Source organism: Cicer arietinum, chromosome 6 (genome assembly GCF_000331145.2).
Source record: "Cicer arietinum cultivar CDC Frontier isolate Library 1 chromosome 6, Cicar.CDCFrontier_v2.0, whole genome shotgun sequence".
NCBI classification, from domain to species: Eukaryota; Viridiplantae; Streptophyta; class Magnoliopsida; order Fabales; family Fabaceae; genus Cicer; species Cicer arietinum.
Genome location: NC_021165.2, coordinates 16,905,359 through 16,919,527, shown reverse-complemented (window position 1 = coordinate 16,919,527; position 14,169 = coordinate 16,905,359). Strand labels below are relative to the sequence as shown.

The window sequence follows — 14,169 nt, the reverse complement described above, 5'->3', positions numbered from 1 at the left end:
ATACATATGTTCACTCGCATTATTATTTTTTTTTATCAAATCACATATAATGAAAAATCACTTTTTTTTTAATTATTATTATTTTTATACGTTGTGGAGATCGCATATTTGTGTAAAAAATAACATGTTTTTTTTTTTTTTTTTATGACTCATCAACATGTTCGCATACTACACGTGGTGGCGGCATCACATTGTCTTCAATTTCGTGAATATGCATTTTTGTTCATATCCTCTCATCGTCATGTAAAAATCAAAGTCAACAAAGGCAATTGAGTATGAAGGCAACGGAAGAATCATCGCCACTCATTTCTAGGCAAGTTATTTCGACGAAAACAAGAAGAATAATCGACGGTCACCCCACGTTATATCTCATATTCTTATTTTTATTAATTTTTTGTTACTATGGAAAATATAAAATAAACACATACTGTAAATGGAAATTAGCATAATATAATAAAATATTAAAATATGGCCGTAATGAGTGAAGAAATTACTAGTTGAAGTCGAAAAGCGATTCCGTATCTGAGAGTATAATTACAGATAGAATTGTCGCTTCAGTCTCTGTTATCAATAATCTCACCGTGCTTTGAGGAAAACAGAAGAATAAGAAGAAGAACGATAATAATGAAGATCAAACCTGGTTTGTCAGCACTCGTCACTGGGGGTGCATCTGGGATCGGTAACAACCCCAATCATATCTTCGATTTTCACTTTTCAATTATTCGAACACGCCATGTTATCGTGAATTTTACATAACGAGCATCGCTTTATTATACCGATTTCACTTTTTGAGAATTTGTTCATTTGCAACACAAATATTTGTAATCGACGTACTCAAGTTCTTCATCTTGCATACCTTGATTAATTTATTAGTTGGTTATTGTTGATGCGTGTAATCTGAATCTCTGTTTCTGGTTTGTGTGTGTACATACAGGTAAAGGTCTTGTTCTAGCTCTTGCAGAGAAAGGTGTATTTATCACAATTGTTGATTTATCTGAAGAAAAGGGAAGACAAGTTGCAACACTTGTCGAGAAAATTAATACCAAGTTTCATCCCAACTTAGAACATCCATCTGTCATATTTGTGAAATGCGATGTGACCAACTCAAGTACGTTTGGCTAATGTCTCATGTTCACCTCCATTTCTTATTGCATTGTCAATATAATACATATGCAACATTCACATTTAATATTGTACTGTGTGTGTGTGTTTTTTTTTTAACTGTGTACTTCCAAAGTGACTTTGAAGTGTGGGAAAAGTTTGAACCTTATCTAGATTGGGCCTCAGTTGGCACTTGGCACCCCCAACGTACTATTGGCACTCTACCATCAGCTTAGGTGCCTCCAATATCTTCCAATTATTCAGCATAAAGAGAAAAAATAATAACACCACTTAACATTTTGTCTTCCACATCTTTCAACCTCCAACAATCATGAAGTAACATAATATAATACACTATGTACTACATATAAATGCGACATAAATCATCAAATACACATGCTAGTTTGTTATTTTAAGTGTATATATACAGATACAGAGACAGATGTATTAACTCATACCTACCAACAGGGGATCTAGCTGCTGCATTTGAGAAGCATGTTTCAACATATGGAGGGCTAGACATTTGTATTCTCAGTGCAGGGATTGCTAACCCTATACCATTCGACAAGGATCAAACGGATGGCACTCATTCCTGGAGACGCACTCTTAATGTCAATTTTATTGCTGTTTTTGACGGCACCCGTCTGGCGGTGAGCTTCAAATGTTACCTGGTTTTGCTTTTTCATATAAGGATTTTCTTTCACATTATAGATCATACGGTTCATCTTTTGCTGTTTAAATAAAAATATAGGGGCTTGAAACCATTAACCATTGATTATTGGTGACATTGGTTGTCTTCATTTCAATAGATTAAAACCATGGAAGCTGCGAAAAGGCCTGGTGTGATTATCAATTTGGGTTCTGCTTCTGGTCTTTATCCAATGTATCTTGACCCTATTTATAGTGGCTCTAAAGGTTTGTCATTTATTCTGCTAGAGAACTTTCTGTTGAATTTTAATTATATGTTAAGGATATCTTATGGATTCTAAGAAGAGAGCTTTTGGCTAATAAGTTGTTTAAAAATTAAGAAAAATTCAAGGTAGAACTAATAAAGTTGTTTTTGGTAGAATGCCAAACATTGAGTTGTGTATCTCCGCATAACTTGTAACTTTCTATTGCTTCCTTGAGTACCCTTCACTAGTATTATAGTGGTATAATTTTTTTCTTAAGAATAAATGTATCAAAGTAATATAAAAAGTTATGGTGTCCACAGGGACTTGAGCGATAGTTAAGTCATTCAACAATAGGTATAATCTTAAGTTTAGAAAAGCTTAAATTAAATAACAATAAAAAGTAAAAGCTTTAGGATTAGATTTCTTCAATCTAGCTATCTCGTATCTTAGTGATTAACATACACGTTCTTTGTTACACATCAACAACATCATCATCACTAACCAAACATCATTAATTCCTTAATAAGTTGAGAAATCAACCGTCTTTCCTAAACATCGACTCCTCGAATATTTAACAAAAAAGTTTGCATTAAACAATGATGATCTACGACTATTAAATCTAATTATATTCCTAGAAATCATATTCAAAGAGTATTTTTCAATAAAACTTTGAATCATATTATAGATGATCAAGCTGTAACAAGCATTAAGAATAAAGATAACCAAAACATATAAATATAATCAAAAGAGATAGATGGGAGTTTGATTGATTACATCTAATCCCAACAAAGAGAAGTTTAACTAATCATTATCATGGTAGCAATAAAAAATACACAAGAATATAGCTCTTCAATGATGAATCAAAGCTCCTATTCCTCTGCTCTCTCTGTCAAAAAGTGAATCCCTTGAATTTTTAGCAAAATTTCCTTTTATAGTAGCTGAGTAAGTGAAATTTCGCTTAGCGAATCCATTTTCACTAAGCGAATTTGACATAACTTCACAGTAAAGGAATTTGAACCGCCTCAAGTTCGCTAAGCGAATTTGCTCTGAAATGTTTTCATTTTTCCTTGCCTTGAATTTGCTTAGTGAATTTATTTTAGCTAAGCGAATTTTTGCTGTTTTGGCCTCTTTGCTTTTCTTTGATGAATCATTCACCTATTCACACAGAGTTTCAGATGCAATTATCTAACTTTCTCATGAAATAAGTGTTAATAACAACTATATATCTAAATAGGGTAAAATTAACATATATTTCACTAATTTAAGTTAATATGTGCCTTCATAATATGACAATTTTAAGGTAAATTTGACGCTTATTTCTTAGCCAAACAAAGAACTTACTATTGCTTCCTAAACTGTTATTTCACTTCGCAGGTGGTGTTATTATGTTTTCTAGAGCACTTCGATTATACAAACGTCAAGGAATCCGAGTTAATGTGCTTTGCCCTGAGGTAAGAGTTGTTTTTGAACTTTGAAGAATGGACATTTTTGGTTGTATTAGTAATCTTTAACCTATGGAAATAATAGAGTCCAATTATGTTTTGAAATTTTTTTATAATATTTTATTTCACCTTTAATTATTAAGATATCACATTATTCTTTACTTTATTTTTTATTTCCAAAATTTTGTGCAACAAACGTTGAAAATGTTTTCTCAAAATAATCACTAATTTTGGTATGTGAATATAGCACTCAAGTCACAAACACTTAAACAAAACTTGGGCATGACATTGTTTAAGGAAAACCAAATTCCTTATTATTTTAGCCAACATAGATTGGTTTTAAATGTGTTTCTATTTTCAAAACAAGTTGTATGCTTTATTACAATTTACTATAATTCCCCAAATGTTTCGTGCAGTTTGTTGAAACAGACATGGGCACAATGATCGGTCCCAAATTCCTTAGTATGATGGGGGGCTTTGTACCTATGGAAATGGTGGTGAAAGGTGAGTCTGCATGTTTCGTTGTTCTTTGATGATCCTTGGCCAAAAGAGCGTGGGTGTTTATACTTTGTTGCCCCTTAACTCTTAAGTAACAAATGTCTTGCTGCCTCATATAGCTGGTTGATAGGTTTCTGTTACCCTCTTTTGCATTGTATGCACGTCTCCTAAATTTTTCTAACTTGAGGAGTAGTGTTATAATTTTGTGTTGCGAAGTGTATAACACAATCCTTTTATGTTAAGTTAAAGTTTGAGTAACTTGATTTATTATAATTATTTATTAATTTTATTTGTGTATGTATCATATAATAATAAAAAAGTATATATTAACTATTATCTTTGTCTAAGGATTAACTAGGATTAGACCAATAAACCAAGAACTAATACTCTTGCTAGTTTAATCACTTGTGTAATTTTAAAAACATCGTTGAAGAGTCTTATACGTACTAATATAAATAAATTTTAGTTCCGTTAAGAGTCACACATTGGATGTGAATCTGTGATATTAGCATGAAAAAATATTTATAAGTGAAAGATATCTCTTCCTATGCAAGCCATTTTTGTGGAATTGAGTTAATTCCAATTCAAATTCTAAGATTATTAGAAACTATCCAAGATTATTTGGGCTGCTCGCTATTGGGTCACGGGGTCACTCTCCAAATGTTCAATTCTTGGTATCAGTATGAGCGGGTGTCAAGAATCCCACGTTGGATGAAATATGACATGAAAAAATGTTTATAAGTGGAACACATCCTTTATCTTACAAATTGATCAATTTTGTAGGATTGAGTTAGGGATAATCCAAGTCTTAGAAGTACTTCATATTTTGTATCATAACACACAGAAATATTATTTAAACCAGAAATGATAATTAGTATAAAACCTGTTTCCTCAATATGCAAGAATCGTGATTTCTGTCAAAGAAACTGGTTTTTATTTTTTAACTAATCTTTTTAAAAAAAAAGGCAGAGCAGCCACCTCTCTATTATTGCATTTTGTGCCAACTTTTCTTAATAATATATAGCAATACTCTATTATGAGAGTACATATTATATACAAAATAGAAAATACACTTTATGAGAATGTCCTTGAGTTTTTTTTTTAACAGATGAATGTCCCCCTATCAGTGATCGAATTATATTTCTTATCATGTATAAATAAATTTTGATATGAAAGTATTTTAACCTCTCAAGGTGCTTTTGAGCTCATCACTGATGAGAATAAAGCCGGCGATTGCCTATGGATTACTAATCGGCGAGGTCTTGAGTACTGGCCCACCCCATCAGAAGAAGCAAAGTACTTGCTGCGTTCTACACGTTCCAGGAGAAGAACTGAATACAAAGCTCCACCAATTAAACTACCTGAGAGTTTTGAGAAAATGTGTGTATTTCAACTTTATTTCTCTTGTTATGACACACACATTACACACAAATGCCTCTGGAAGGTGTTTGTTTTCTGACTGATATGTTGACTATGTTTTATCATGATTTTATTCATATAAAGATAGGATATTTGGTGTTTTCATATATCTACTTACTGTTTGCAGAGTTGTTCAGACCTTGACTCACAACTTTCGGAATGCTACCAGTGTAGTAAGAGCACCACTGAGATTACCTATCAAACCAAACTATGTTCTTGTGAAGATAATCTATGCTGGTGTAAATGCTAGTGATGTAAGTTGTTACATCTTTCTAGAGGATTGTGTGTGCATTTATTTTCTTAATTATCTCTCTTGAAGACATGTCTAGGACTTAGCTTCTTTTCAAATTGCCTGAATTGTAGTAAATGTACTTTGGTTAGGCTGTTTAACTAATTGAATGAAAGAATTACAGATTAGCTCAATAAATTCAAGTTCAAAGGAAACAGCATGGACTTAGCATGAAATACTCACTGATCTTATTAATCTAATATACAAGTGAATTTCCTGTATATTAGAAACACTACACTCGTGTCTATCTTTAACATGATATACCCTGATTTCATTTACTAATCAGAATTTTGTCTAGAATTCTAACATGAGCTTGTAATGACAGGTAAATTTTAGCTCAGGTCGCTATTTTGGTGGCAATAACAGTGACACTGCATCCCGTCTTCCGTTTGATGCAGGATTTGAGGTATGATGCATCCCCAATCGTAAATTTTATTTATGAAGCTTACCACTTGATGCAGTATGCCTATACTCATGTGTGTACTGAGTTTCATACTTCCATTTATATTTTAGGCTGTGGGAGTAATTGCAGCAGTTGGGGATTCTGTTACTGACTTGAAAGTTGGCATGCCTTGTGCGTTCATGACTTTTGGAGGCTATGCTGAATTTACAATGGTGAGCAGTGTTTAATATATTGTTAATATTCTTCTTTCTTACAGTGACCTAATCACTGGTATTTCCATCTACCACTTATTATAATGCAAGTTATTAATCATGTTGTCCTGTTACTTGGTTTAGATTCCTTCGAAATACGCCCTTCCAATGCCTAGACCAGAACCGGAAGGTGTTGCCATGCTTACATCAGGATTAACAGCTTCAATTGCTCTAGAAAAGGTGGATTAATATAAGTTTGTCTCCTTGCTTCACATGTATCCTGATTTGCTAATATTTGAAACTCTAATAATGTCATGTATCAATAAAATTTAATCTTTTTCATGATTTGCTACCATCTATGAAGCTTATATTTAGTGCTTCTTAATCTTCTACTTGATTGGCATGTCCTGATAAGAACTTTTTTACTGTAAAGGCAGGACAGATGGAATCTGGAAAAGTGGTCCTTGTTACTGCTGCGGCAGGAGGAACTGGTCAGTTTGCTGTTCAGGTGCCTTCAAAATCCAACTCCACCTTTCTCAAACATATATATATATATTGTGTCTGTGTTACTAGGAAATAGGAATTATTTGTTCGAACAAATTGGAAGCTTCTTGATATTTTGTACTGGTAGGCAGAGTCTGAGTAACGGCAAACTAAACATCCCAATTGAGACAGAGTTCAGCATCTTTTGTTTTCTTTAGTTACATTAGGATCTTATTTTGTTGGAATACATTAGTTATTGATACTATTTTTATTCTCTTTTTACCAAGCACTATTTGTTCCTGAGATCATAAAAAGAACTCTTCTTACATGTGCTTCTTGAGACCTAAGATAACTAATCACTATTTAAGATAAAGATTGCAAGTTGTTGTTTTTCGGTTATTTTATGAGACATGGTGTATACGTTCTTGCCATTTTATTTATTTATATTATTGGACTCTAAATATGAGATTCTATGTCTATGAAACAAAGAGAGGCAAAAAGTAGTCAAGATAGACTACAAACATTTGAAGATTTCGTAGGTGCATTGTAGTAGTAGTAGTGAGGTATTATTACTTTGTGTAATATAAACAGATGAAGAAGAAATTTTTAAAAAAACATGAAATTCGCTCAAATCTGTTAGGTAATTTTGTATGTGTTCCATCCAGATTTCCTAGTCTAATGTTCCATTGCCGGGCTTAGTAATCTGGATTATTTATGCAGCTTGCAAAATTAGCTGGTAATACCGTGGTTGCCACTTGTGGAGGTGGGGCAAAGGCCAAGCTTCTGAAAGAATTGGGAGTCGACAGAGTCATAGACTATCACAGTGAAGATATAAAAACGGTATTTTTTAATCCTTTGATTTGTTTGGGGTTTTGCTAACAATAACTTCAAGATACTATCATATATTATAGCATTGTTTGATCATAGCTGATGTCACCCAATGCGGAGAAAATTCTTTATGTTGATTTTTATTTGTTTGTTAAGGTTGTGGCTATCACAATTCTTTAATTCATGTTTGATATTTATTAAAATGAATTACACAGAAGAACTATAAAACACTCTGGTTTATGAGTCCTTTATGTAAATAAGTCCTTTGGTTATCACCTTGATACTAATTATTTTTGTTGTATATGTGAACCAGTGGTAGAAATACTTTTTAAAACTGTTGAGAAAGTAGTGAATCGAGAGATACAACATGTCTGTTGAGCCATTTGATCATGGAATGCCTCTATAGAGTCTATACTCTTTATTACGTTTTCTGACAAAAGCTCAAAACCAAATGGACATAGCCTATGTAAACTGCTTCGTATCAACATGTTAAGATAAGTTTGTGGCTTGCTGTTGCAGGTTCTAAGGAAAGAGTTCCCGAAAGGTATTGATATCATCTACGAATCTGTTGGTGGGGACATGTTAAAGTTGTGCTTGGATGCTTTGGCAGTCCATGGACGACTCATTGTCATTGGCATGATTTCTCAGGTTTTTACTTAAAAATTTTCACTGCATCTTCAAAATACTACTAAGTACTAGCTACTTTTTCTTGACAAGTTAGCATGATTCATTTAGTGATTCTAAATTTCAAGGAATACCTTGGATTATCCTTATTAAAGTATAATGGAAAATAAATTTTAACTTCTATGGTATTGATCGTCAAATTCACCAGTTATATGGATCATATTGTTCTGTAACCCATCTCAGATGTCTGAAATGAAATTTGAATTTAGCTATCTATATTACCATATTATTGAATCCTCCCCCTAATGCTAGCCTCTCTGTCCCATTTATCTGCAGAGTAAAAGAATGCATGAAGCAATTACCCAGTATTAGTCCTTCTAGAATAGTGTGCTAGATATAAGTTGTTTTTTATCCTCAAAAGAAATGTATTGTTGATGAACAATATTGATTTCATATTTCTTGTTTTCATTGATATCAGTATCAAGGAGAAAATGGTTGGACGCCATCAAAATATCCTGGACTATGTGAGAAGCTCTTGTCAAAGAGTCAAACTGTGGTATGTAGAAATATGAAGTTATGCACTTTTAGGCAGCCATTACCTTTTTTGTTGTTTCTAATTGCTCATTTCATAAGTAGTTACAAAATAAATATTATTATAAATGATTTTTTAACCTATTTAAGTTAGAGTATTAATTAAACACCATAAACAAAGTGGGGAAATTTTGAATTTTCTAATTTTGGACAAGCGACCTATTTTTGTTGATTGTTTCCCAAGTTAAAAATTTATCCCAAGATTTCAATCTTATATACAAACTTCCATTTTTTAATACGAATATGTGTTTCTCATTGTCATATATACTTGGGCAAACTTTTCAGGCTGGCTTTTTCCTGGTGCAATATAGTCACATGTACCAAGAACACCTTAACAAGTTATTTGACCTTTACTCTTCCGGAAAACTAAAGGTAGTTCATATATATATATATATGCATTCCAATTCTATATTGTGGATGAACAAAAAAAATTTAAGGCATAATGTTCTGGTATTTGCTAGCTGTTATCTTTGGCAGTTGTCATGCTAAAGTTTGTGTTTGCTTACGATTTCTCGTTTGTTAACACAGGTTGCTGTGGATCCAAAGAGATTTATAGGCCTTCATTCTGTTGCTGATGCTGTTGAGTATCTCCATTCAGGCAAAAGCGTTGGGAAGGTAATTTACTTTCTTAAGAAAATAGTATTTTCAAAATACTGTACAGTGATATTTTGATTTTGTAACTTGTGTAACAATCTAATTATACAAATTTTCTAGGTGGTTGTCTGCGTGGACCCGACCTTCGGTCATCAAGTAGCCAAATTATGAATGAACACGGTGTCAAATACAGAAAGAAGTGAAGTTTTCAATTCTTAGTCTAGAGATTGTTCTCGAATGTTACTGAAAATAGCTGCTAGACCAGTGCTGGAATATTTATTCTCAATGCTTTTTCAATTTTGGATTACTTGAAAGAATAATCCATTTATGTATACCATGTTTATGTTTACACTATACAACAACTATGAGCAGAAGAAAGCGAGATATCTACAAAATAAATTATAATCCTTTCATTTTAGTTGTGATTTTTGTCCATGGCACTTGAATTGCCACCACCAAGAGTTCATTTTTCCAATTCCAACATTATTGAGGTTTATTACTATGTATATTTGAAGAAGTCGATTATTCACTTTAAAGACAAAAAATAATACATTATTCGCTGACCTCAACTGACCAAAAATTGCAGCCAGAGTACGTTGTCGGCCACCAGAAAACAGTGAATAAGTCCTTTCAAGTTTTTCTTTTTTGTATTTTTCTTCTCCTTTATTAAATTTGATAGAATTCAAATGGTTTTTTCACCTCTCTCCTATTTTATGCCACATTTTCATTTACAAAGATATAATTGTATGAAACATCTCTTTATTCATGAAACTAATTATTACCCAACATACTTTTTTACCGATTAGAGTATCTATTGACTAATATATCATTTACTTTAACTCTTTTTTTTTCTTACACATTTAAATTCAATCTTCAAATTTGACAATATTTTCATATTTCAAATTTCTTTACTTTCCCTGTTGCATCTTCTTTCATTCATTTTGTTTTTCTTTTATCTCATTCTCATCTTCAACTCCACCTTCACTGATCAGTGAATGGTAGACAAAGGAAATTTCTTTCTCTTTGGCGAACAAAAATAAAAAGAATACGGTTAGATAAATGAAATTTCTTCCTTCTATATTCCATATTACTTTTTCTTTTTCGTTACAGAAATCTGTCTTGAATCAATATTTAAGTGCATTAATGTTTTTTTTTTTAGGATTCTTTCTTTTTTCTTTAGGTGTGAGATTTTTTTAAATAGATCACTATATTTTAACATTCAAAATCGATCACTATATTTTAAAAATTCACAGTTTTGGAATTTCTCTCATGTTTTTAAACTAAAATGAAGATCTGATATATTTTAAATAATGTAATATATATAGAACTTTTTATATGTATTAATTATTTATATATTATTAATTAAATTACAAATATAAAAAAATAATAAAGTTGAAAGTTAAATAATAACATAAAGTAAAAATAAAAATAGTGAGATACATTTTTTTAATTATTTTTATTTTATATTTAGTGAATTCATAATGAGATAGAGTAAAAAATAGTGATTCAATTTAAATAAAATCAAAATCAAAACTCAACTAATAATAGAAATTTAGAACTTAAAATTAAAAACTTAAAACCAAAAATAAAAACTAAAAATTAAAAGTAGTCTTAATTTTTGAAAATTTTAGAAGAGAAAATAAAAACTCATCCAGCTTAAGTAAAATATGTTCGTTTATAATGAGGTTGAAATTTCTTTTTTTATCTTAATTTATAATCGTTTCTGTTAAAACTTTTAAAAAGAGAAATGTTATTTTTACACGGTTTATGTGACAAAAATACTTACACCTTATACTTACATGTATAATGAATATAAAATTAATTAATTAACTTAATTCTTATATTAAATAAAAAAAAATAAAAATAAAAAAAGACTTCCTCCTCTTCCTCTTCTCTCTGCAACCTCATTCTTCTCTGTGTTTTGCGCTCTCGCCACTTTTCATCTTCTCTTCTTTGCGAGCTCTCTCTCGTTCCTGAACTTTCTCTCCGCCGTTCTTTCTCTAGGCACGAAGCATTATACTTATACTCTCTTGCTTTTACTAGTTTTATGCATGTTGGATTGAACATTTTAAAAAAAAAAAATTCAGTTTATAGAGAAACACGAATGGATTCATCACTAAATCCAGTTGCGAGTGGAAATGGGATGTTGATCTTTCAAAGAAACAACACAACAACTTCTGCAGTAGCTGATGTTGCTATGCACAACTTGAACTAGGTCAGCAACTGCAACTCCATTCAGAAAACTTTGGGACTTATCCACCAGCTTTACCTTATAGTGTCTACCTTCAACGCTGCCTTTCAAATGCCACTCCTCCAACGCATGTATTTCTATACACTTCCTTCCCCTTTCCTTATAATGCATTTTTTATGTTTTACTTTTTGTGTATGTTCCAAATTGATAACATTTTACTTGAATTTTCCAGCAATGGCAGAAAACCGCAACATTCAGGTTCCTATGGAGGTTGTAGAGTGAGTGTTTTACATTTTTATGTGCTTCTATGTTTTTCCTTAAACGACATAATATGTTTTTTAACTTGAATTTAACTATTGACTTATTTCTGGTTTTAGTTTAATTGATCATAGGAAGAATCCAGATGAATTTACTAGAGATATTATAAACAATTGTATTCCAAAGGAAAAACTGATGCTTTAAAGGTTGATTCTAATTCTTGATTTTTATTAAATAAGTTGTTCTTTTTGTTCACATTATAGTTACCCAAATCAAGCATCACCCAGTTTATTTCAAACAGTAAGCAATCAATCAGTCTTGGACTTGATTTTTTTTCTAAGGATAATTATTTTTTTCTTTTATCAATCCAGAATTAAACAAATATTAAGTAACAAATTTACATACAAAATGAAGCCCCTATAGCTCAGTGGTAGAGCGTCAGTCTTGTAAACTGAAGGTCTGTAGTTCGATCCTGCATGGGGGCAATGTTTTTTTTGAGTTTTTATATTTTTTACATATATCAAGACAACCAATAAATTTTTTCACATTTATTTATTTTCTTTTCAATTGTTGTTTTTTTTGACTTTTTATATTTTTTACACATCAAGACAACCAATAAATTTTTTCACATTTATTTACCTGACTTAGAGGAGTGATTTTGAATAAAAAATTAGCCCTAAACTAAGACCATCATTTAATAGATTCTAGAACATACACCAAATTAAGTTTTATACTTTGAAAGATAATGGCATTTCGAGCTTTTCATATAGCCCAAATGCAAGTTATCCAAATTGAATGCAAAATTACATTATGCACCTCATGAAACAAACATAAACCATCAAAAGATTGAGCATGTTCCAAGATAATGTTGGACAAAATACTACTAATATCCATCCGGACAAAGACTAACTTCCAAATTTGACCAAAAAATGCACACTCAACAAATAAGTGTTGAGAAATTTCAAATAAACCGTATTCACTGACAAAAAGTAAATTCATAAAATTTATTCCACGACGTGGAAGATTATTATTTGTAAGGAGTTTATTTTGTAATAAATTCATGATTCTCCAAGTCCACCTATGCAAAGTATTTTTCTCCAAGTCCACCTATGCAAAGTATTTTTCTCCAAAACAAAGTTACCAACCAAGAGCACTCCACAATGCTTTTTCCACTAATCAATAATTAATGTTGCATTAAACTTCGAAAACATAGGTAAAATAAGAATAAAATTTTCCTTAAAAAAGGAATGGAGATATTGAAAATTGAGTATTTTTATTTTCTACAATTCTCACTGGAGGAAAGATTGTTATTACAAATCCATATTTGATCAAAGGCAAGAATAAAAGATTGTTGTCACAAAATCCATGTTTGACCAAAGGCAAGAATAAGTTTAAATTGTAACTACTTTTTTGACCTCTTAATCCTATTTATATTACCACCATACCCCAATGTATGATCACTTTTAAGAACCTTAGTCTAACTTCGTGCACAACATGTTCGTATGGTATAGCATCGCTCTTCTCACAGTAATAAATATCCTAAGAGCAATTAAGAAAATGCTAAATGTCGCGAACCAAATTTCGTGAAAAACAAGCAAATGACGTGGCAAACAAGCTTAAAAAAACGTCGATTGTTTTTCTCTTTCTTCTCTTCGTTTGCCCCTTCAAAGATTAGCGCAAGAAGAAGATCAAACGATGATTGAAGCATGGTATACACATCCCATTGCAACTCACCCATGTCCCAACTCTTTCTATATTAGATCGCTCTGTTTGTACTCTTTCTTTTACATTGAGATAGTGGTACTTTGAACCCTTTTTATTTTCAATTTGATATAAAATATTTATTTGATTTTGGTGAAATTTGATAGTCAAAGTTAAATCCAATTTATTCTACTTTGAACCCTTCCTTATTCTCGTGATTTTCAATTTAGAATTGGAATTTGATATCAGTTACTTGGTCATATATTTACTCCTCCGTGTGCCCCAAAAGAAAAGTGAATTTGTAAATTGGCCATTGATTTTAGTTAACCTTGTTAATGATCCAGAAGAAATAACATTATTCTCATTTCATGAAACTTCTCAAATTTGTGAAAGTTACAAGCACAAAATGTTCGAACAACCATTGCATTCTAATATTGTTATTCCAAATAATAATATTCCTCAAATTAAACATCAAACAAAAGGTTAATTGTCATGATCCATCAATATTTAAAATTTTATATCGTCAACACATCACAATCATTCATAAACATAACTTTAAAAATAATTACAATAAAAATTAAATATTTTTAACAATTCAACCGTTAAGATTGTCTGAGAGTATATATAAATTAAATCCAAATATTCTCCTTTTTTTTTTCCCTA

General features: G+C 31.3%; 1 protein-coding gene and 1 non-coding gene across 2 annotated transcripts; both read left to right on the top strand.

Annotated features, from left to right (window-relative positions):
- Window positions 1-401: 401 nt before the first annotated feature.
- LOC101496676 (uncharacterized) lies at window positions 402-9,774 on the top strand. The gene is made up of 18 exons (XM_004505147.4): window positions 402-679; window positions 935-1,108; window positions 1,570-1,751; window positions 1,911-2,016; window positions 3,369-3,445; window positions 3,853-3,940; window positions 5,128-5,314; window positions 5,481-5,607; window positions 5,968-6,048; window positions 6,156-6,257; window positions 6,381-6,476; window positions 6,670-6,744; window positions 7,440-7,559; window positions 8,067-8,195; window positions 8,650-8,727; window positions 9,048-9,134; window positions 9,291-9,377; window positions 9,477-9,774. The coding sequence occupies exons 1-18, from the start codon at window positions 625-627 to the stop codon at window positions 9,525-9,527; spliced, it is 1,902 nt and encodes a 633-aa protein (XP_004505204.1). The 5' UTR covers window positions 402-624; the 3' UTR covers window positions 9,528-9,774.
- Window positions 9,775-12,218: 2,444 nt separating this feature from the next.
- Window positions 12,219-12,290, top strand: TRNAT-UGU (transfer RNA threonine (anticodon UGU)). Its single transcript has one exon. It is a non-coding gene; the product is annotated as a tRNA-Thr (tRNA).
- Window positions 12,291-14,169: the final 1,879 nt, after the last annotated feature.

Excerpts from the sequence above, each read along its gene's own strand:
- LOC101496676 (XM_004505147.4), top strand. The coding sequence starts at position 625 with ATGAAGATCAAACCTGGTTTGTCAGCACTCGTCACTGGGGGTGCATCT. Across the intron at positions 5,315-5,480 it reads CCTGAGAGTTTTGAGAAAAT|AGTTGTTCAGACCTTGACTC; the intron begins GTGTGTATTTCA and ends TACTGTTTGCAG. Across the intron at positions 7,560-8,066 it reads ACAGTGAAGATATAAAAACG|GTTCTAAGGAAAGAGTTCCC; the intron begins GTATTTTTTAAT and ends TTGCTGTTGCAG.